Source organism: Trachemys scripta, chromosome 2 (genome assembly GCF_013100865.1).
Source record: "Trachemys scripta elegans isolate TJP31775 chromosome 2, CAS_Tse_1.0, whole genome shotgun sequence".
Taxonomy (NCBI): domain Eukaryota; kingdom Metazoa; phylum Chordata; order Testudines; family Emydidae; genus Trachemys; species Trachemys scripta.
The window spans coordinates 45485018-45509032 of record NC_048299.1 but is presented as its reverse complement, the minus strand read 5'-3'; the positions used below and the strand labels follow the sequence as shown (position 1 = coordinate 45509032).

The window sequence follows — 24015 nt, the reverse complement described above, 5'->3', positions numbered from 1 at the left end:
AATTATGAGAACAAGTCATAAGAGAGATCTGCAAATTAAAATTTAAAAATTAATTGACAAGATTTTGATGGGGACAAAGCTGCCTTTTCCTTGCATACAATCCCCAAGGGATAGATGGTAACTGCTGTGTAATGACATACTAATTAATTAAGAAAAAAAGCTTCTGTATGGCTTTGATGGGACTGGTAGAAGAGCAGGATGATACAAATATCTGCAGGAAGACTCTTGGCACAGCCAGACTCTTTTGCCTTTTGGGGGGCGGCGGCAGGGGTGGTGGTGGTGGACACTTTGTCTTTTAAACTTCAGAAGCAAGCCTTTGTCTGTGTTATGGACAGAATTCTGCAGTTGATCCCAGTGGCTAAGGGACAGCTTGTGACTGACTTTGTGGCTATGCAAAACTGAGAAGATGGAGAAAGGAGTTACTCCCAGCCCACGGTATAGACACAGTCAAGATTCTTGCATTCTTTGGGTGAAATTCACCTCTGTGCAGAAGGCCAGCAGAAAGCTGAACAGGAAAAATCCAGCTTTTTCCCTCTAGCCCTGGGCTGGAGGAGGCATACTCAGTCGCTCTGATAGGATGGTGCATGCGCAGTCTGGTCAGCACTAAGAACTAGGAGAGGCTGCGGCATGCTCAGAGAGGGTGGAATCTTTAGAGATACACCTCCACGAACTTGCTTTGATCCGCCGGAGCACGCAGCCCTCCCAACCCCCCCAGAGTGCTGCTTTACCGCGTTATATCCGAATTCGTGTTATATCAGGTCGTGTTATATCGGGGTAGGTGTTAAGCTCTAGCAAATCACTACTGAGCACATGCAAACTGTGATTTCTCAGAGACTTATTACTTGGCCAAATTTAGGCAGATTTCCATGGGGCTGGCAAAAAGGCATATCCTTCACCCACTACCAAATTTCAAGTCCCTGCTCCAAAGTCTGAGGATGCTAGAGCTGTTCAAAGAAAAGGTCACCAGATTTTTTTTTTTTTTTAAGATGAGCCAAGCAGCCTATTTTTTCCTAACATGCTCAGAAATGGCAGAACCATTTTGGACAACATTTTCCAGAAGAACTGAGTCTGAATACAGATGCCCAGCATGTAAAATTTCAGCCTGAACAGTTAAAGTTGGACAAAGTTGGACAAAGTTATAAGCAACTGAAAACAGTGTCATATAATGGGATACACTGGGCAATCTTAATAATAGACAGAGCTACCAGTCCTGTCTAAAATACCTTTACCTAACTTTGAAATTTTAGTAAAGATAATCCTATTAGAGTGGGCCAAATAATTTTTCACTTGACCAGAGCTCAAAGAGCCGGGAAGTAAATATTGTAAAAGAGTGAATGGTTCAGGAGGCTGGTGAAGGGACGCAGGTTTGATTCTGTCCTGCATTAGTAATGACTGAAATTGATACCATTTGATTACTATTTGGTAGTCCAAGTTAAGTTAATTATTAATAATAGTCAGCACTTGTGTGGCACTTTATGCACTAATAAAGTAATAATAAATGCTGGCTATCACAATCAGTTCTCAGTCAATAAGTGTCTGCACCTCCACAAAACTTAAAGGAGGCACCATAAAAACAACAGTCAGACAAACAAAAAAAGCCCTCCATTTGCTTCTGCTTAAGTTCTGCAAAATTCCCATGGACTCCATTGGGAGCAGGAGCAAGCTCTAAAAGGGTCTAGAGACCAGGGCCACCCAGAGGATTCAGGGGGCCTGGGGCAAAGCGGGGGAGCGGACATACTCACCTGGCGGCGCTCCGAGTCTGCGGCAGTGGCGGGTCCTTCAGTCGCTCCGTGTCTTCGGCAGCACTGAAGGACCCACCGCTGAAATGCCGCCGAAGACCCGGAGCCACTGAAGGGCCCCCCGCCGCCGAAATGCCGCCGAAGACCCGGACTGCCGCCAGGTAAATAAAAAGGTGCCTCTAGCCAGGAAAGGGATTGCCCCACTTGCCCCCCCCTCTGGGTGGCCTTGCTAGAGACTAAGCCACACTCACTCCCACAGAAGAGGCCTGCCAGTTCAGCGTTGAGACGCAGAGGCAGAGGCAGAGCAGCACGGGGAAATTTGTCCTGCCACTGATTATGCTGTACTGGTATCAAGGTGAAATAGAGGATTTGAGATGGAGAGCTATTAAAGAAGAGCACCTTTACACTAAATTTTCTGAAGAAAAAACAGAAAATTATAACTTCTCCATTACAGGCAGTTTCAGAAGGCAGCCTTCTGGTAAATCCATGTTTGCTATTTTCCATGTGTATTATGATAATCTTTGTATTCCACTGGCAGTCCACACACAATGCTGCTGCATTTTCATTTTTCCTCATGCTGTCGTCAGAAGGCTCCAAGAAAAACAAACAAAGAAACAAAAATAACTCCAAACCAAACCCTAACCAAATAACCAAAAAACAAACAACAAAAACCCTGCAGTGCCTCACTAGTAGTATCCAAAGGTTACGTTCTTTCCATTTCATTTTTATTCCAGCTATACAAAGAAAAAGTTCTCTATGTTTAGACTATGACCAATCACCACCAGGAAAGTAAATTTTGTTAGTAATTTTGTAAGAGTGAGTCCTATCTCTTGCCAGGAGTACCGTTGGTGACTTACTGCTGGCTACTGCCCATAAACGCTCTTCTTGGAATTGCAACATCTGGTATGTAAAGCCCATTCCTTCTTCCCCAATGAGGTATTTGCTGGGAACTCTGACATCTTCAAAAAAGATCTGTGCTGTGTCTGATGACCTCATACCCATCTTGTCTATCTTTTTAGCAACGTGAACACCTAAAAATAAAGATGGATTAGGAAGGATACTGGGAATAAGAGTCTAGGGTATATAATTATACATATTAATTTAACAAAAAAAAGAGTTCTGTACTAATGTTTGCAAATTTGAAAATTTCTATGCTTAGGCTACAATAAAATACTAAATTTAGGAAAACATGAAAGTGTCTTAAACTTAACCACAGCATTTCTACCCTGTAAGAACACCACTATTTTAAAATGGGAAATCAGAATTCTCATAATCCTAAAGACCTTACTTCTCATAATCCTAAAAGATTAATGATTTGCTAGTAGAAATGGCCTTTATTTTAATGGCCCTCTAGAAATCTAGCAGTATCAGGTTAGCTTTTATGTTATTTTATACTGTATACAATGCAGAAATTAGTGTAACTTTTTGAATGACAGAACTGTAGTAAAGGCAGTAATAGATATTTAAGAATATAAACGTTTTATCTCTGTATTTTGTAACCTATGAGTTATCTTTCAATTATATGAGCAGTTCCCAATTCATAAGTATCTGCAAATTAGTCTCACATAATGTACAGGTTGTCATATCAACTCATTTTCAGCATTAGTGAAATTAGGTCCAAGACTTTCCTTTCCCTCTCTCAGTGTACTATGTTGCAATGATCGCATTTTTCTGGAAAGAAGGTACTTGTCTGGTCAAAACTGTCTCTCTCTCTCCAGTGACATTAAAAAGTCACATACATACATATGGAATACAATGGAGGCTTTCAGCAACTAACACAAGCTATTCTCTCATTTTCTTCTGCCAGCTAGCAGTGACTATTTTGCAGTTGGCCAGTTAGATTTAAATCACTTGAAATTAGTCCCCAAACAGTGTCAAAGGCATAGAGGAATTTTTTTTCTTTTCACATGAGAAAAAAGAACATTTCTGCCTCTGGTAGTCTTGAGTGGCATGTAAATGTATATGGCTCATTATTTAACCCTCCTGAGAGCATCGCTCTTGACTCTTTATTAATTGCTCTTTTATGAAAAGAGTTTAAGCATCAGATGTCAGGGAAAATGCGGTTTGGTCCACATTAAAACCCTTATTCTCACTGTTGAGCTGCCATAAAAGCAATCTCACTGAAGTCCAACACCTCATCAAGGTGTGAAATTTATTCTTGCACAGATGGACCAATGCACCACTTCAGAGGCGCATATGCATTAGGTGGTGAATTTCACCTAACATATATAAGATTTGCACAATCTAATTTCAAATAGCATCTTCTCTACAACTATGGTATCTTGCCAGGCTGTATCATTCACTCACTCAAACAAGGAGATCCAAAACTAAACAATATGAAAACTCCTCCTTTTTTTGGCATATAGAGAGCTTTACTCCAGGAGGTGGGCCCAAATCCATAATTTTATTTAGCGTTGCCTAATAATCCATGTCCATAGCAGACGTGATGTCAGATTAGGTTGAAATAAATGTTGTGCTCTTCCAACCACAGAGTTAGCAGTGGCTTGTGTAACAGTAAATGACAAACACTATGTTAATGCAATAGTAAAATTGCATGGTTAAGCAACTAAAGCTTTAGAAATGATAAAATTAAAATTGAAAGCATTACCTTAATGTTCCCACCTTATGTATTAATGCACAATCTTTATTTACATGATTACACACTATGATTCAAAGAATAGCATTTCTCATATGTATTCTTTATATAACAAACACATATATTACCATCTTGTATTTTGTTATTGTATTATTATATATGTAACATCTTGTATTATGTATTACTGTGTGTATAGCTAACGAGGCCACAAAAGTATTTTTTATTAAAATTGCACAATATAATATTTGAACATATCACAGATAAAATATTGTATACTGTTATATAGTAATAGTGAAAATGTGCTCACATATAGGGTGGGAGTGGGGGAGGACGAGAATCCAGGACAGCATTTGTGAACCCTCTCCAAGATTAAAACACTGGATATTATGATATTATTGTTCAGAGTTTTGCTTCAATCTGTTTTTAATGATGTTTTGCAAGGTATTAATTTTGTCCTTGGCAATTACTTAACTTATCTGTTTCCACAGTAGCTTATAAACTACTCTAACAGAAGCCTATTCATAGACTTTTTAAAACAATATTTCTGGCCAGAAGAACCCTTTATGTTACAGTAGCTTTGGCATCAAAGGCTGAAGTCTGCAAAATATTTAATTTCCTCCCTTTGTCCCTTTCTGTTCATTCATTCATTCTGTACCTATCATTTAATATTTCAGAGTGACATAGAATCATAGGACTGGAAGGGACCTCGAGAGGTCATCTATTCCAGTCCCCTGCACTCATGGCAGGACTAAGTATTATCTAGACCATCCTTGACAGGTGTTTGTCTAACCTGCTCTTAAAAATCTCCAGTGATGGAGATTCCACAACCTTCCTAGGCAATTTATTCCAGTGTTTAACCACTCTGACAGTTAGAAGTTTTTTCTAATGTCCATCCTAAACCTCCTTTGCTGCAATTTTAGCCTAGTCTTGTCCTAATCTCAGAGGCTAAGGAGAACAATTTTTCTCCCTCCTCCATAAAACAACCTTTTATGTACTTGAAAACTGTTATCATATTCCCTCTACGCCAGTGGTGGGCAACTTGCAGCCCATCAGGGTAATCCACTGGCGGGCGTCAGACTGTTTGTTTACATTTGTACAGCCATCCGCAGCTCCCATTAGCCGGGAACAGCGAACCGTGGCCACTGGGAGCTGTGAATGTAAACAAATGTAAACAAATGGTCTGGCAGCCCGCCAGCAGATTACCCTGACGGGCCACATTCAGCCCACAGGCCACAGGTTGCCCACCACAGCTCTAAGTCTTCTCTTCTCCAGACTAAACAAACCCAATTTTTCAATCTTCCCTCATAGGTCACATTTTCTAGACCTTTAAACATTTTTGTTGCTCTTCACCAGACCTTCTCCAATTGGTCCAGATCTTTCCTGAAATATGGTGCCCAGAACTGGACACAATACTCCAGCTGAGGCCTAATCAGCGCAGAATAGAGCGGAAGAATTACTTCTCGTGTCTTGCCCACAATACTCCTGTTAATACATCCCAGAATGATATTTGCTTTTTTTTTTTTTTTTGCAATAGTGTTACACTGTTCACTCATATTTAGCTTGTGATCCATTATGGCCCCCAGGTCCCTTTTCGTAGTACTCCATCCTAGGGAATATTTGCTTGGTTACTTTATTTGACAAAGTAACACTGATTTGAGGACAGGTTACATTCTCTCCATAAGATTTTATATCATATGCTGTAAAACACAATAAAAAGAAAACTGTAAGAAAAACAAATCAGTGCTTTTACCAGGTAGGTTCATTGGTAGACATATAAGAGATTTATTTTGGTGGGGGAGTCCTTCACTGGAATTTGCCAGCAAGCACATCCAGTCAGCTTGACATCCTGAAGTAATCCACATTTTGCCACCATTTATGACATAGTCATCCCCTTTTCTTACTGCTGTTGTTTTGATACCTATTTAAAAACAAATGTGAAATCAGAGGTTCATTTCACATGGGAGGGATCAGGTGATTGAAGTGTGATTGGTAGCGTTAGTCCCTCAGTCACATCAGCAGTCAGACAGCTAGCATTCACTCATTGCTCAACAACTGTTGAGAGTCATGGAAGCAAATGCTAAAGATACCATAATTGTTCATGTGTCTTCATTTAAGTTATATTTCAGATTAAAAAATACCAAGTACCACAATAGGATTGTGCACACAACCTTTACGTTTGAATGACCACTCTGATCTACTGCATTTTAGGTAATCTAAAGGAAAAAGATGAATGAAATGAAACCAATGAGAAATGTGGGGAACCAGATCATCTAGGCCAGCGGTTCTCAACCAGGGGTGCATGTGCCCCTGGGGGTACACACAGATCTTCCAGGGGGTACATCAACTCATCTAGATATTTGCCTAGTTTTACAACAGGCTACAGAAAAAGCACTAGTGAAGTCAGTACAAACTAAAATTTCATACAATGACTTGTTTATACTGCTCTCTCTATATACACTACAATGTAAGTACAATATTTATATTCCAATTGATTTCTAATTATTAGAGCTGTCAAGCAATTAAAAAAGTAATCGTGATGAATCGTGCTATTAGAAAAATGAATCGTGAGTAATCGCACAATTAACTGTGTTGTTAAACAATAATAGAATACCATTTATTTAAATATTTTTGGATGTTTTCTACATTTTCAAATATATTGATTTCAATTACAACACTGAATACAAAGTATACAGTGCTCACTTTATATTTATTTTTATTACAAATATTTGCACTGTAAAAAACAAAAGAAACAGTATTTTTAATTCACCTAATACAAGTACTGTAGTGCAATTTCTTTACAATGAAAGCTGAACTTACAAATGTAGAATTATGTACAAAAAAATAATTGCATTCAAAAATAAAACAATGTAAAACTTTAGAGCCTACAAATCCACTCAGTCCTATTTCTTGTTCAGCCAGTCGCTCAGACAAACAAGTTTGTTTACATATGCAGGAGATAATGCTCCCCGCTTCTGGTTTACAACGTTACCTGAAAGTGAGAACAGGGGTTTGCATGGCATTGTTGTAGCTGGCATCGCAAGATATTTATGTGCCAGATGTTCTAAACATTCATATGTCCCTTCATGCTTCAACCACCATTCCAGAGGACATGAGTCCATGCTGATGATGGATTCTGCTCAATAACGATCCAAAGCAGTGCAGACCAATGCATGTTCATTTTCATCATCTGAGTCAGATGCCACCAGCAGAAGGTTGATTTTCTGTTGTTGGTGGTTCAAGGTTCTGTAGTTTCTGCATCAGAGTGTTGCTCTTTTAAGACTTCTGAAAGTATGCTCCACACCTTGTCTCTCTCAGATTTTGGAAGGCACTTCAGATTCTTAAACATTGGGTTGAGTACTGTAGCTATTTTTAGAAATCTGATATTGGAACCTTCTTTGTGTTTTGTCAAATCTGCAGTGAAAGTGTTCTTGAATCAAACAACATATGCTGGGACATCATCCTACACTACCATAACACAAAATATATGGCAGAATGCAGATAAAACCATGGAGAAGGAAACATACAATTCTCCTCCAAGGAGTTCAGTCAGAAATTTAATTAACATATTTTTTTTAAACAAGTATCATCAGCATGGAAGCATGTCTTCTGGAATAGTGGTCGAAGCATGAAGGGGCATATGAATGTGTAGCATATCTGGCATGTAAATACCTTGCAATGCCGGCTCCAAAACTGCCATGCAAAGGCTTTTTTTCACTTTCAGGTGACACTGTAAATAATAAGTCGGGCAGCATTATCTCCTGTAAATGTAACCAAACTTCTTTGTCTTAGCGATTGGCTGAAAAAGAAGTAGGACTGAGTGGACTTGTTGGTGCTAAAGTTTTATACTGTTTTGTTATTGAGTGAAGTTATGTAACAAAAAAAAAATTCTACATTTGTATATTGCACTTTCACAATAAAGCGATTGCATTACAATACTTGTATGAGGTGAATTGAAAAATACTATTATTATGTTTGTCATTTTTACAGTGCAAATATTTGTAATCAAAAATAATATAAAGTGAGCACTGTACACTTTGTATTGTGTTGTAATTGAAATAAAAAAAATGAAAATGGAGAAAAACATCCAAAATATTTAATAAATTTCAATTGGTATTCTATTGTTTAACAGTGCGATTAAAACTGCAATTAATCGTGATTAATTTTTTTAATCACAATTAATTTTTTTGAGTTAATCGCCTGAGTTAACTGTGATTAAATTGACAGCCCTAATAATTATATGGTAAAAATGAGAAAGTAAGCAATTTTTCAGTAATAGTGTGCTGTGATACTTTTATGTCTGATTTTGTAAGCAAGCAGTTTTTAAGTGAGGTGGTACTTGGGGGTACGCAAGCAAATCAGACTACAGAAAGGGGTACAGTAGTCCGGAAAGGTTGAAAGACACCGATCTAGGCTGCCCTAAAGTCAGTCCCACTGGTCACTGGAGTATTTCCCCTGCCTAAAAGGAACTTTGTGTGAAACAGAGCCACCATAGTAACGTGGCCAAGGCTCCCTTATGCCTGATTGATCCTTGCTTGCCATTTGGAACCATTGGCAGCTGGTAAGTACAAGAGTAGCTTTATACCGGGAACCAGACACCCTGCTCCCAGGACTGGGTGAGCACAGAGGTGTCTGAAGGCCTCCTTTGCACCCCACATTCCTTTCCTCAGCTGCACTGAGTGTTCCTCCTCCTCTTCAGTTAAACAGAAAGACCTCTTAAGAATAAAAACAGATTACCTTTGATTTTCCAAAGTGTTATTCCAAGTGTATTATGCCAATCAAATTAGATGATAAATAACATGTACCTAAGCAGAGAATTTAAGTCACCAACTATCTGCACCACTCCATCTCGAAATCAAAACCATATTTAGAAAGTTCTGATATTGATTTAATTTAACCAGAAAGGCATTTGTTAAAATAATTAGTCAATGCTGTGTTTCCTCTGCTAGTTACTTCAAGTTAATTTGCTTCCTATTACTGGAAATAAAACTACTGATGATAACAGTGAACTTTCTTACAAACACAGCCAATTTACTGGAAAGAAAATGATGGTGGATGGTACAGAGGGATTTAGGCATATCATTTCCATTACTGTTATTGGGACTAAACCCCCACATGTAACATTGAATAATGATCCTGGAGATATATTTGTCTTTAGAAATCAGAAATCAAAATGTAATCCGTGTTTTTGACAGAGCAAATATTCTAGAAACTAAACATTTTACATGGTTTTATTGACCAAGAAACTTCACCCAACATGAGATATAATCTCATTAGCCCTGTCTGCAGGAGAAATTTGTACCATTATATCTTCTACTACTTCAGATGAACCACTGTAGTTTGTAAGAGAGTTGTGTGTCTAAACTAACCATATTGGCCTGTGTAAATCATGTTCACTGTGTCCACAAACAGCACCACTTCCAACCACTGCAGTACCAATTCATTGTGGGTTCCTCTCCCACAGGTCACTGAAAAAGGGTGTTGTGGGAATAGCAATCCATATGTGGAGATGTGATGTATCAAATTGTTTTTCTGCAAAGCACATTCCATTTCATTGTTCAAGAAACAGGTTGCTTTATGCACTGAACAATGTAATGGCTTGTCTACATGGAGAGTTATTCCAGAATAGCTATTCTTAATTAACTATTCCTGATTAACTTCATGTGTTGGTGCTCTTATTCTAGAATAATAGTGCCTTATTCTCAATCCATTTTGTTCTGGAATAAGAGCGTCCACCTATGGAGTTAATCAAGAATAGTTATTCTGCTTTAAATTCACACCCTATCTTTTTCCAGATTAACTTTCATATGTAAATACATCCTTAATTTATAACACAGTCTTTAGGTACTGAAACAAGAAAAGGTGTATGACTACAGACACTGACTACAGAAAACTTGTATGCGCAACATGACAAACTACATTAGCTCTAAACACTACAGGAGGCATTTTACACTGCAGAGAGTGGGAGTTGCAGGAGTGTTGTGGGATTGTGCTGGAAGGTCATACTGCAACAGTGAAGATAAAATGCCAGGGCTTTCAGTACATATTAGCATTGAAACAGTTCAGAGCAGAATACAGTGGTGGTAAGATTAGCTTTGAACAAATGCAATGGCAATCGTGCTGGCAATCCCGTTGCACAGTTCCAAGCACTCTTGTATGTTTGGACGAGAGATGTGTTGCAAGGAGGGAAGGTGCTGGCAGTGTTCATTCTCTAGCACAGACAAGGCTAGTGAAGTGAAACTGAACAAGTGTAATAAGTAAATAAAGACAAAAGGGCAACCAGTAAATAAAGACAGCAAAACTCGAGGGTCAGTATGAAATGCATCTGTAAAATTTCTTCCTTGACTTTATAAAATTATACTTTTGTTTGAAAATAATTTTAAGCATATTAACCTTCTCCTGTTAATCTTTCACAAGATTACTATCTGCCCTAACTTATTTAGATAGTGGAGTCAGTTGAAAAGTACAATTCACAGCAGAAACCGCAGTGAAGGAGTCACTGCTTGTGAAATCATAGAGGAAATGGAAGAAACTCAGCATTATGATACATTAATGCAGTTTCCAGCCGAATGCCCAATATCTTCCAGTTGTCACCACTGTAAACAAGTTCAGATTTCCATTAGTAGGTGTTGCAAGTGTTATGTCTATATCAGTAGACTGTGCTGGTCTAGGGCCATTTTCTGCAATATGGAGAGTTAATGCATTCAGTCTCTTCAGGCACAGAATACTTTTCTTTTGAACAGTGGGCCAGATTCAGCAGTGATGTAAAGAATGGCACCTCCCCACATTATTTTATAATCTCGTGTTAGTTGTGCTTTCTTTTATTCTCTCATGAGGAAGTAAATCACACTAGGTTCACACATCTGTTGAATGACAAATCAGTGCAAATTACACTACTTTACCACTTAAAGCCACTTACACCCCTTTCTGACCAGTTTATGGGAAAGTAAAATTTACACTAATATTTACATTACTGCTGAATTTGGCTCAGAGGCTTCCATGGTCTTATTGGTCTGTTCCCCTTTTCCAACCTTGCCCATCCTAGTCATTTTTCCTAGAAATTTCCCACCAATGCCATCATAGTAGTCGCAATGAGGGGGAATCCAGATAAACAGGGTACTGACATTTTAATCACTATGTCATCTAAGTTTTGCTCCAGTATGTTAGCTTTAGCAATCCTAGGCATAATCAGTTTGCTTACTTGCAACATCTGACCCTGCTCCAGGTTCACTGACTCCTAAACAAGCCACTACTTCTCCAGCTATAGTTGGTACAAGGAACTGTTGTTTCAGCTCATCAGAACCAAATCTGCAATGAAAGAATGGAAACACAGACGGTTAAAGGCTTTAGAAGGGGAGTTATGCATATAAAATCTAGTCTTTCTTGGTGAAACGCACTCCACCCACGTAACACTTAAATTATTTATCTCTATGTAGGTGGTGTGCACAGAGAAAAATCCACACTCCAAGCCCAAAGATGGGATAGAGATCCTTCAAACTCACATTCCAACCTCTGGCTGGAACAGCAGCCACAACTACTTTGTACCCACTGTATTGGGGGTGTCCAAATCTGTGTAAATGTGGATCCAATGGCCCCACCCCAGCCTTCTGTGGCAGTCTACATTGGGCTGGCATCAAGACCGTTTCCTGTGGTTGCCAACCCTCCAGGATTGGCCGGGAGTCTCCCGGAATTAGCATTGATCTCCCGGTGTAACTACTGAAAGCAATCTGAGAGGTTTTAATAGAATATTTTAAGAAAATGACATTATGTCATGTTGGGAAAAAAAATCTCCCGGAATAGCTTCAGTCAGAATTGGCAACCCTACCATTTCCTCAGTGTGCCTTCCATACCACTCAAACTGCAGACTCTTTTGCAAACCCTCTGAACAGGGCTTAAGTGGTGTGAAGGGTGTTGTGCTAGACCGCTGCATGGCAGGGGATTTTCACCTGCCATGAACATTAGTACCACAGGTGTTAGATAGGGTGCATCTTAAACTGTTTTTTAAATCATGCAGGGAAATCCATTATTTGCTTCTTCCCATCACAACTCCCACCAGCCTGCACCGATGCAGAGGTAAAAAAGGAAACAAGAAAAACCACTGACAGCATTTTTTTCTGTAAACTTAAAAAAATTATATTTAATGCTTGACTTCGGCTCTCTCCTGACAATATACAGCATCTGTGAAACTGCAATTCAACAACTTTGCTATACTGTGACATTTAAGGAAAAAATTCTGCTATCTTGCAAGAAGGTAAACTGTGTTTTAAGGAAATGAGTTTTATGAAAAAGTGAACTTGTTTTCCAGCATGAAAGCATGGGCCAGGAGGAAAAAAAAATCAGTTATTCAGGCAAAACTCCCACTGTGTTGGCTATGTAAAAAATGTATGTTGTTCAAACAAGCCCACCTTAACAAGCTATAACTGATCTGTCCCCATTATTACTTACTGCTCTACTCATTTTTGTGTTATTTGCAAATTTTACCAGCAATGATAAATCATTCTTCTAAATCACTGAAAGAAGTTGAATATAATCAGGCCAAGAACAGATCCCTGCGAGACTCCACTAGAAACACCCTCACTGGATGATAATTCCCCATTTACAGTTGTTTTTTGTGATCTATCAGATACCATGTGTTTAATCCACTTAATATTGGCTACATGGATTTTGCACAGAGCTATTTTTTTCCATCAGAATGTCATGTGGGCTAAGTCAAATGCCTTATAAAAGCTACCTTTATCAACTAAACTTCTAATCTCATCAAAATATGATATCAAGTCTGTTTGACAAGAGCTATTTTCCATAAGACCATATTGATTGCCATTAATTATGCTATCATCTGTTAATTCTTTACTGATCATATCCTATATCGGCCTTTCCGTGATTTTGTCCAGAATCGATGTCAGGCTAACTGGCCTACTGCTACACAGGTCATCCAGTTTACCTTTTTTAAATATTGGCACATTAACTTCAAGGCAGGTCTTCCAGTTTACACTAACTGAGGATCTGTCCTTCAGTCAGAGGAGCAGGATGGGTGGGAGAACCTTTTAGTCTGATCTGAGTACTAGCTGCCTCTTTCACTATGCTGGTGCATATGGGACCTACATTTCATTAACCCAATTCCTGCTGATATCAAATCATGTCAGCAGCCCCAATTATAGGCACTGTACATGTAAATAACAAGATACAGCCTCTGGCCTGAAGAGTTTACTGTCTGAACAGACATGATAACAAAAGGTGTGGAAAGGAAATCTTGTTCCCCTTTTAAGAACATAAGAATGGCCATACTGGGTCAGACCAAAGGTCCATCCAGCCCAGTATCCTGTCTACTGACAGTGGCCAATGCCAGGTGCCCCAGAGGGAATGAACCTAACAGGTAATGATCAAGTGATCTCTCTCCTGCCATCCATCTCCACCCTCTGACAAACAGAGGCTAGGAACACCATTACTTATCCATCCTGGCTAATAGCCATTAATGGAATTAACCTCCATGAATTTATCTAGTTCTCTTTTAAACCCCATTATAGTCCTAGCCTTCATAACCTCCTCAGGGAAGGAGTTCCACAGATTGACTGTGCGCTGTGTGAAGAAGAACTTCCTTTTATTTGTTTTAAACCTGCTGCCATTAATTTCATTTGGTGGCCCCTAGTTCTTATATTATGGGAACAAGTAAATAACTTTTCCTTCTTCACTTTCTCCACACCACTCATGATTTTATATACCTCTATCATATCCCCCTTTAGTCTCCTCTTTTCCAAACTGAAAAGTCCTAGCCTCTTTAATCTCTCCTCATATGGGACCCATTCCAAACCCCTAATCATTTTAGTTGCCCTTTTCTGAACTTTTTCTAATGCCAGTATATCTTTTTTGAGATGAGGAGACCACATCTGTACGCAGTATTCAAGATGTGGGCGTACCATCAATTTATATAATGGCAATAAGATGTTCTCCGTCTTATTCTCTATCCCTTTTTTTAAATGATTCCCAACATCCTGTTTGCTTTTTTGACTGCCACTACACACTGCGTGGACGTCTTCAGAGAACTATCCACGATGACTCCAAGATCTCTTTCCTGATTAGTTGTAGCTAAATTAGCCCCCATCATATTGTATGTATAGTTGGGGTTATTTTTTCCAATGTGCATTACTTTACATTTATCCACATTAAATTTCATTTGCCATTTTGTTGCCCAATCACTTAGTTTTGTGAGATCTTTTTGAAGTTCTTCACAGTCTGCTTTGGTCTTAACTATCTTGAGCAGTTTAGTATCATCTGCAAACTTTGCCACCTCACTGTTTACCCCTTTCTCAAGATTATTTATGAATAAGTTGAATAGGATTTGTCCTAGGACTGACCCTTGGGGAACACCACTAGTTACCCCTCTCCATTCTGAAAATTTACCATTTATTCCTACCCTTTGTTCTGTCTTTTAACCAGTTCTCAATCCATGAAAGGAGCTTCCCTCTTATCCCATGACAACTTAATTTACGTAAGAGCCTTTTGTGAGGGACCTTGTCAAAGGCTTTCTGGAAATCTAAGTACACTGTGTCCACTGGATCCCCCTTGTCCACATGTTTGTTGACCCCTTCAAAGAACTCTAATAGATTAGTAAGACATGATTTCCCTTTACAGAAACCATGTTGACTTTTGTCCAACAAGTTATGTTCTTCTATGTGTCTGACAATTTTATTCTTTACGATTGTTTCGACTAATTTGCCTGGTACTGCCGTTAGACTTACCGGTCTGTAATTGCCGGGATCACCTCTAGAGCCCTCTTTAAATATTGGTGTTACATGAGCTATCTTCCAGTCATTAGGTACAGAAGCCGATTTAAAGGACAGGTTACAAACCATAGTTAATAGTTCCGCAATTTCACATTTGAGTTCTTTCAGAACTCTTGGGTGAATGTCATCTGGTCCCGGTGACTTGTTATTATTAAATTTATGAATTAATTCCAAAACCTCCTCTAGTGACACTTCAATCTGTGACAATTCCTCAGATTTGTCACCTACAAAGGATGGCTCAGGTTTGGGAATCTCCCTAACATCCTCAGCCATGAAGACTGAAGCAAAGAATTCATTTAGTTTCTCCGCAATGACTTTATCGTCTTTAAGTCCTCCTTTTGTACCTCCATCATCCAGGGGCCCCACTGGTTGTTTAGCAGGCTTCCTGCTTCTGATGTACTTAAAAAACATTTTGTTATTACCTTTTGAGTTTTTGGCTAGCTGTTCTTCAAACTCCTTTTTGGCTTTTCTTATTACATTTTTACACTTAATTTGGCAGTGTTTATGCTCCTTTCTATTTACCTCACTAGGATTTGACTTCTACTTTTTAAAATATACCTTTTTATCTTTCACTGCTTCTTTTACATGGTTGTTAAGCCACTGTGGCTCTTTTTTAGTTCTTCTACTGTGTTTTTAAATTTGGGGTATACATTTAAGTTGGGCCTCTATTATGTTGTCTTTGAAAAGTGTCCATGCAGCTTGCAGGGATTTCACTCTAGTCACTGTACCTTTTAATTTCTGTTTAACTAACCTCCTCATTTTTGCATAGTTCCCCTTTCTGAAATTAAATGCCACAGTGTTGGGCTCTGGAGTCTTTGCTCTTTCTCCTCATACATTGGGCCAAGTTCTGTAAGTTTTATTCATGCTGAACACCTCAGTATACCCATCTTGACAGGGATGATCAACTGCGGCTGATCGTTCATTCACTGAACAAAACACAAAAGTGAATGTATGTTATAGCGTGGCTGGTATCATTGCTGTTATTAAAAGTTGCCCAATGCTTCCTATTATAAAACCTGGCTTTCAGTTGCTTATAACTTTACCAAACTTTAATTGTTTGGGGCTGATATTTTCCATAATGAGTGTCTGCCTTACAGGCTAGATTTTTTTGAAAGTTTCAGCCAAAACAGTTCGGCTGTTTCTGGGATCAAGATTAGGGAAAATACAGTGTTTTGCCATTTAAAATAATCCTGACAACCTTCTCTTTGAGAAACTCTCATACACCCATGTTTTGGAAAAAAGAGTTGAAATTTGGCAGGGATGTGACTTGTGCTGTTCCTGTGGGATTGGCAAAGTTATAAGCCTTTATAAAATCTAGGTTCACACACTTTCAGCAGAGACTTAGAATTTAGCAGCTAAAATCTCCAAAGATTCCATCCTCACTGAGCATACTCTAGCCCCTCACAACTCCTAGCGCTGACCAGACTGTGCAGGCACCATTTCCACAGAGCAACTGAGCATGTTCCGTGCTACCTTCATTTTAGCATTTCCTAACATTTGAGTGCTTGACTTTGCAACCTTAATGTTCTTTTAACACATTTTTATGTGTAATATATATTAAAATAAAGCTCCTTGTAGACGGCTGGAAATTCCTCACTCCCCTCCCCCCGATCCATTGTATAAGATAATAGGTCCCAATTGTGGCACATTAATCATTAATGTTAAAATAGTTACACAGAAACTATCCATTCTTTTTTGCCCCATACTTAGTATTCATGACAGTCCACCAACATTACTGTTAATACTGAAGAAATGATTAAATATTATACTGTAGATGATGCTAAATGGGGTGAAATAAAAAAAGTCACAGCAGGATCCAAATCTCATTACATTTCCTTGATCCACTTCTTAGTTCTATTTATGTGCACTCATTTAAAAGCTGAAAGCCCCCTTAATTCATCTTAAATAGCAATGAATTTGCTTTCTGACAGATGTGATTCTTGCTGCATTGAATGAAAATATGTCAACTGTGCATCACTATTCTGGTTTAATAGAGTTGATGATCATCCTCTTAAAGTGGGGGAGAAAAGCTGACAGTTTTCATTCTTGTTTCTCCTACTCCAAGGGAAAAAAAACTGTGCTGAAGTGAATTGATTAATTAGTAAGGAAGGAACGTTTCTAATTAGGACTGACACTTTCTGACATACTGTTAGCTGCAAATTGTAGTTTTGAGTATGAACAGCTGCACTTGGTTCTTTACACTACACTCGGTATTTGATTAAACCACATCAAGCTTTCTTGTTTTTGAGCTCACACTTTCGAATGGATGATCATCTAACCCACTTCAAACTAGATATGAAGTCTTCTGGGATAAGGTACCACTCCTTACACAGGAGGTACAGCAATTCTTGTGAGATTAAATGTAACAGCTGATCATGCATGAACATCAGTAAATTCAAAAGGACCAAATCTTGACACGATCGACACAGCTACTTTTAGTTACTCATTATCTAAGGGAAAAAAAGCAGAAAAATAGACTTTGATGAGAAAATCTTAAAACACATCTGCATTATTCCACAACATGTAACAATGAAAATGATTTAAATGATTTTGCTCATTCATGGTCAAGTAGTATATATATCAATTCCAAATAATCTCCTACTAGTCAATATCAGAAAGGCAAAGGTATGGCCATTTGTAACTGGTACAGCACACCTAATACAATGAGCCTTAATCCTGCATGGGGCCCCTACGTACTAATATAATAAACATAAATAATATCATTACATTTTAACTACTTCTCAGCCAGGTCAGTTCAGACTGGAATTAATTTATTTATTGTAAGTTAATAGAGAACATTTTCTCGGACAAAGCCTGTTCATCCAGAAGATCAAAGATTGGATGATTTCCACTCGGGCTCCGTTAGACTGAAATTCTCGGAGTAAAACACAATTTAATGTGACTTTAGTATGGGCATGTCTACATATGAAATTTATTTTGGATTAACTTGATTTTTGGGGGGATAAATTGCCTTATGTCCACTCAAAGTTTTTTTCTCAATCACCTGGTGTCTCAATACACATTAAAAAATCCACTTTGGAAGTGAATTTCCATAATAGGGTTAGCATGAACATATCCCCAGTTTGAATTAACAATTCCTCCTCTGTCAGTCCTCCCACTGCTTTCCCACACTGCTTTGCTGCACACCTAGGTCAACCTGTTTGTTTACTGTGTGCCCCCTCTACCACCCTAGGGTCATCTTGACCAGATATCACCTTCCTGGTTAAATGCTGGTGCTCAGCAAGGCAACCCCACTGCATTTCAGCTCCCAGACTCCAATACTGATTATATAGACATTCACCTGCATGGTCCTATGCAGAGGTCCTAGACTTCCTTGCCATCTCAGGAGAGGAGTAGATCCAATCTCACCTGAACAGCAGTCACCAGAACACCAAGATAAATGAGAGGATATAAGACCAAATGAAGGAGAGGGATCAGTCCTGTGGCCCAGGCCAGTGCTCCAACAAAGAGAATTCGCCCCAGCTGGGTTATATAAATGTCAAGGAGAATAAGAGGATCCATGGAAGAGCTCGCAAGACCTGTGTCTACTATGAAGAGACTGACTGGACTTTTGCCCGGGGGGTCACCACTGAACTCCAGAATATTGTGGACACTGGACACCCCCATGGATGCTGACCAGGACTCTGAGAAGGAAGAAATTGCCCCAGACAGCCAGGATCACTATGATAGGGTGCAGTCCTGGGAGCTGTGGGAACCACTCTAACCACTCAGTTGGGCTGGCCCTGCTCACACTGCTTGGGGACACAGCCAGACTTACCCTACCCCTGTTATCACCCAACACGACAGCAGATGGCGCCACACATACAAACTGAGCTACCTGAGAAAGCAGCTTCTCCCAAGCCACTCAGATACATGCAGCAGACAGCAGCCAATTTCCCAGCTTTCCAGACTCACACTCCACACTGGAGTATAAACCTAAAATTATACCGGGAACTGTACAGCACAAGCTCATAAAATTCGCCCCCTCCCTCAATGTGGAGAGGAATATGCAACAGCCTTTTGCCCCCGAGTTATGATTCCCACACACTTCACTCCAACTCACTGGTTTAGATAAAGCAAAAACAAGTTTATTAACTATAAAGGATATATTTTAAGTGATTATAAGGGATAGAAAACAGATCAAAGCAGATTAATTAGCAAATAAACAAAAGACACAAACTAAGCTTAATATACTAAATAGATTGGACATCAGTAGCAGATTCTCACCCTAAGAGATGATACAAGCAGGCTGCAGATTCTTAAGGAGTAAGATGCACTTGCCTTGACAGCTTGGAATCCCCAGGTGTTTCATTCACAGGCTAGAAATCCCATTAGCCTGGGTCCAGCACTCCCCCCAGGTCAGTCTTTGTTCCTCAAGTGTTTCCAGGAGTCTTCTTGCGTGGGGAGTGAAGAACACCAGATGATGTCACTCCCTGCCTTATACAGCTTTTGCATATGGCGGGAATCCTTTGTTTCAAAGCTTGGTTCCCAGACCAGTCTGTGGAAAAATACTGACATCCCAAGATGGAGTCCAGCATCATGTGATCTGATCACATGTCCTTGTAGAGTCATAGGAGCCATTACTTGGAGGCTGTCTGTAGTGTTCTCAGGAAGGCTCCCCAGATAGGAGGTAAGCTTCTCCTAAGGCCTATTGCTTTTTCCTAATGGCCTAATGCCCTGAATAAGCCCTTCCCAAACAGCTATCTAAATTGAAAGCGTCTTGTCTAGTTGGCGTTACCCAGGTGTAACTAGATTTGAAATACAGATACATAGTCAATATTCATAACTTCAGCTACAAAAATGATACATGCATACAAATAGGATAATCATATTCAGCAAATCATAACTTTTCCAATGATACCTCACAGGACTAATCTTGCATAAAATGCATCATAATTATGCTATAATAATATCATAACAATATCACTGCAAAGAATATGGGGTGCAGTGTCGTACTCTTCACCTTGCAAAACTCCAAGGCAGGGTCCAGAGCAGAAACAGTTCGGGACACCCAGGAGACTCTGAATCTCATCCTGACAGTGCTCGGAGGAGACCTCTTCCAGTAAGTATTAGGTGCTGTATATTACAATGCACAAGGGGATTTCAACAACTTTATTTCAGGTATGGTCAAAGTGCTGCCATGCTGGGCAGATGTGAGTTAGGAGTCTCTCTCTGCCTCCTTGGCTTCTATTTCCCTCTCCTCCCCTAGTCTGCTCACAATGTTGGGCTCACCAGGGAATTTCAGCTCCAAAACATTTATTTCTCTTGAAATATCAAAGCCCACAACTGTCTGCAAAATGTGCCAGGACCCCCATTTCCCATGCTGTTTAAAACTCCCTCCCCTTCCCGATCGACTGCTCCTCCCCTTCTCCCTGCTCAAGATGGGTTCAAAATGCATTATATGGCAGGCAAATTTATTGTAGCGGCAGATACAGAAAGAAAAAAACAAGAGGAAAAGTACTTTGGATCACACTTTCATTCATGACCTCAGTCTTTAGCTACACTGAGATTTGATTGCACAAAGCAGGCTACAGAAATATTTTAAAATGCACAATAAGGTGTCATGGCTATCTGCCAAATTCCACTTAGGGTAAGATCCTGGCTCAGCCTACACACTGGCATAGGGCAACACAGCAGCATAAAGCGCAACTTACCCCTTGTATACAAGTCACAGCACAGCGGGTGGACAAAGGCAGGGAGAAACAGCCTCTGTGGGATTGCTACTCTCTCTTTTGTGCCTTTCCCCTTCTCCCATACACACTAGCCAACACAACTGAGCTGGCATCAACAGAAAAGTGATCTGTGATTGGAAAAGGGTTGATGCAAATTACTTCCCCTCTAGAGCAAGCAGGGAATCAGGGACCAAATTGTCACGGAGTCACAATTTGATCCCTGGCACACTCCTGGGGCAGCATAACTATAGGCTGCCTTTTATGCAGAGTCAGTGAGCTAGCCTTTAATTAGCATGTTCCTGTTTCCATCGTGGCATGTGCCAATTAAGAGGGCAATACTATATTTTAAAACTGCTCAGCTCTTTATACACTTGGAAACAACTCTGCTCCATTACAACTAGCTTTACGTCACATCTTAAAATAAGTACATACAAAAATAAATCCGTGTTAAAAAGTTGTAACTTGAAGAACGCATTGATTTCCTCAAATCACCACTATTCTGTATATGGAGGGAGAGAAAGAATTGGCAATACAAGTTAAACTAAACAGGTTAAACTGAAATGTATTCCCTTCTCTCCAAATAATCATCACTCATCTTAATATCCAGTTAGAAACAATAAAAAGGGATGAAGTAGTAGTCCAATGCCAAGACTGAAAGATATCTACATTCAACGATAGCACTAAGGATGAGTCACAATGTAATGTTTGTTTTCCAGCCCAAGGGCAATATATTTCGTTCAGTATTTCACCTGGAAGCTGGCTTCTAAATACAACATGTTAAGCGTGAAGGCAAGTAAAGTGCTATAACTAGAATGTCTTTGAAAGATCTGACATACAGTGAGTCATGAGCAGGGCCAGACACATGAAAGGTCAGATCTTTGACAGATCCTTTTGCATTCAGTTTCCAAGCACAGCCGTAGCATTGTTAAACTTAAGATGCCTAAAAAGACTGTTTTGTTTTTAGGCTTCTTCAAATGAAGCAGGTGTGTTTCCCTCTGCAGCCTTTTACACAAAAAGAACTGAGTGCAAATCGAAATTAGTAGGATTGCTCCTGGTTAAAGATCACCCAAGAGGATGTTTAAAGGATTGTCAGAAATGTTCATTTTGGAAGGAAGAAACTGGGCTAGAGTAGGACTAGAGATCATGCAAAAAGATGTTAGGTAAAATTTTCAAAAGCACTTAAGTGTGGTCACTTTTTAAGTAACTTTTGAAAACGGAACTTAAGTGGTTTTGAAATGTTACTCATAAGTTTGAATTCCCAGCTGTCTCTGGGTATGGTACTAAATACTGCCACCACTTTGCACTTCTATGGCACCTTCCTCTTAAGATCTCCAAGAGTTTTTACAAACATGAACAAATTAAGCCAAGATTATACAGATGACTGAAATGAGAAATTGAGACCAAGGGTGAAATCCTGGTATCGATGGGAATTTTGTCTTTAACTGCAATGCAGCCAGGATTTCACCCTAAGTTGTCAGTAATTAGAAGCCTAAGTCTGGATGTAATAAATAACATGTATTTTCAAGCCTTCATTTGTGTATGCAGTTACCGATCCAAAGTAGTTCAGTGTCTATTTCAATGCCCATCTATGCATGAATTTGAGGGAACCATATGTCCAATTATACATAGGTAGTGCACTCACCTGGCATATCAAAATGTCTGATTCAATTTCCCAGGGGAGTTTTGTAAATATGATGAAAGCAGAATTGGACCCAAAGTTAGAGAAGGCTTAAGTCAACAAGGTGCTTATCCTTTCAGTTTGTTCCAGACTTCCTTTTAGATTTTTTGGGGGGAGTTTTGAATAGTTGATAACTTTAGTAGGCTATTTGCTATGCTCAAAGTCCCTAGAATATATATTGAAATGAGTTTTAAATCCAGTAATTAATTATGTCAAGTCTAGTTGATTTTTTTAAAATTACTGTAGTTTAGGAGCAATGTAGTATGGCTGCATCCAGCAGGAATCACTGAGGTTGGGACTAAGATGGAGTGGTGTATGAACATACTATTCAGGATGACCTATCTGTCTTTACTATATCTCTCCAGGTTTAAGGCATCCGAAGAAGTGGGTATTCACCCACGAAAGCCTCATGCTCCTATATGTCTGTTAGTCTATAAGGTGCCACAGGACTCTTTGCTGCTTCTCCAGGTTAAAGTGCATCACAGCAGAGCTTGCTATGACATTGAGTGTTCTCTTCTGTATTATGTGTTACCTTTACATTTTGCAGTAACACAGTATTCTGAATATATACTTAGCAGAGTTGAGTCAAAAAAACAAAAATGTGTTCACCAATATTCATACGAATTCAACAATGAATTTTGATTTCCCCACATTCATGATGTTTCCATATTCAGTTTTTGCAAACATTCAGCTTTACTAGCACAAATGTATGTGAAAAGCAAATTTTAAGCTCACGTGATCCAATATTGACTAGAAGAAAAATTCAAACTGAAGAGCTGATTGTAGTATTCAAAATTTAAATGTGCACTGGTTTGTTTAGTTGGCAAATCTTTCAAAGTCTGTTCCTGTCGTGCGGATCATCTTTTCTATTCTATATAGGTTCTTTTTCTGCGCTCACCAACACAGTATCTGAACACAATATAGTAGTGCAATAAGCAACACCATAGAGTTACACCATTTAATACCAGAGGGACAACCAGATCATCATCGTCATCATCATCATCACAAGCCACCAACACCACCCACTACCTGCTCACTAAACCGAACCATCAATATTAGACCAAAGTCTTACTGCCCACAGGAGATTAAACTATTATTTGCCACAGGCAGAGACTAGGAGAGACTGAGATGCACCAATGCCAGAGGCCCCCGAAATGGCAGGGAATTGATTAAGTGAGATTGTGATGGGATCCTGGGGGGGCAGCCTGGGATTGCAGCTGTGCACCCTTCACTCTCTCCAGCCTGGGTTGTCTCTCACAATGCTTTCCTAGTGACAAGCAGCAAACCCCTCCAGGCGTTGTGATGATCAATCAGCACAACCGCATGTGCAGCCTCACACCCAGCTAGATTGCATGAATGCTCACAGAGCCACTCAAGAATCACAAAGAGAAAGGCACCAGAGCCAAATCCCCCCATCTCCCAGCACTGTACCTCAGGAATATACCGTCTTGCACTGCTCAAGACAAGCAGTGCAAATTTAATTGGTTCACCACTTCATCAATGGAAAGTGGACATACACCAGCCTTTGCAAAACCTGGGCAGATTTACCACA

General features: G+C 39.5%; 1 protein-coding gene across 2 annotated transcripts in view; it reads right to left on the bottom strand.

The window, feature by feature from the left end:
* LOC117872221 (probable acyl-CoA dehydrogenase 6) overlaps positions 1-24015 on the bottom strand; it is a 149309-nt gene that overhangs the window by 12417 nt on the left and 112877 nt on the right. For both annotated transcript variants that reach the window (XM_034760457.1, XM_034760456.1), the window contains exons 4-6: positions 11534-11640; positions 6086-6253; positions 2597-2770 (exon numbers count right to left, since the gene is read on the bottom strand). In XM_034760457.1, coding sequence (XP_034616348.1) covers positions 2597-2770; positions 6086-6253; positions 11534-11640 — 449 coding nt within the window. The remainder of the gene's footprint in view (positions 1-2596; positions 2771-6085; positions 6254-11533; positions 11641-24015) is intronic.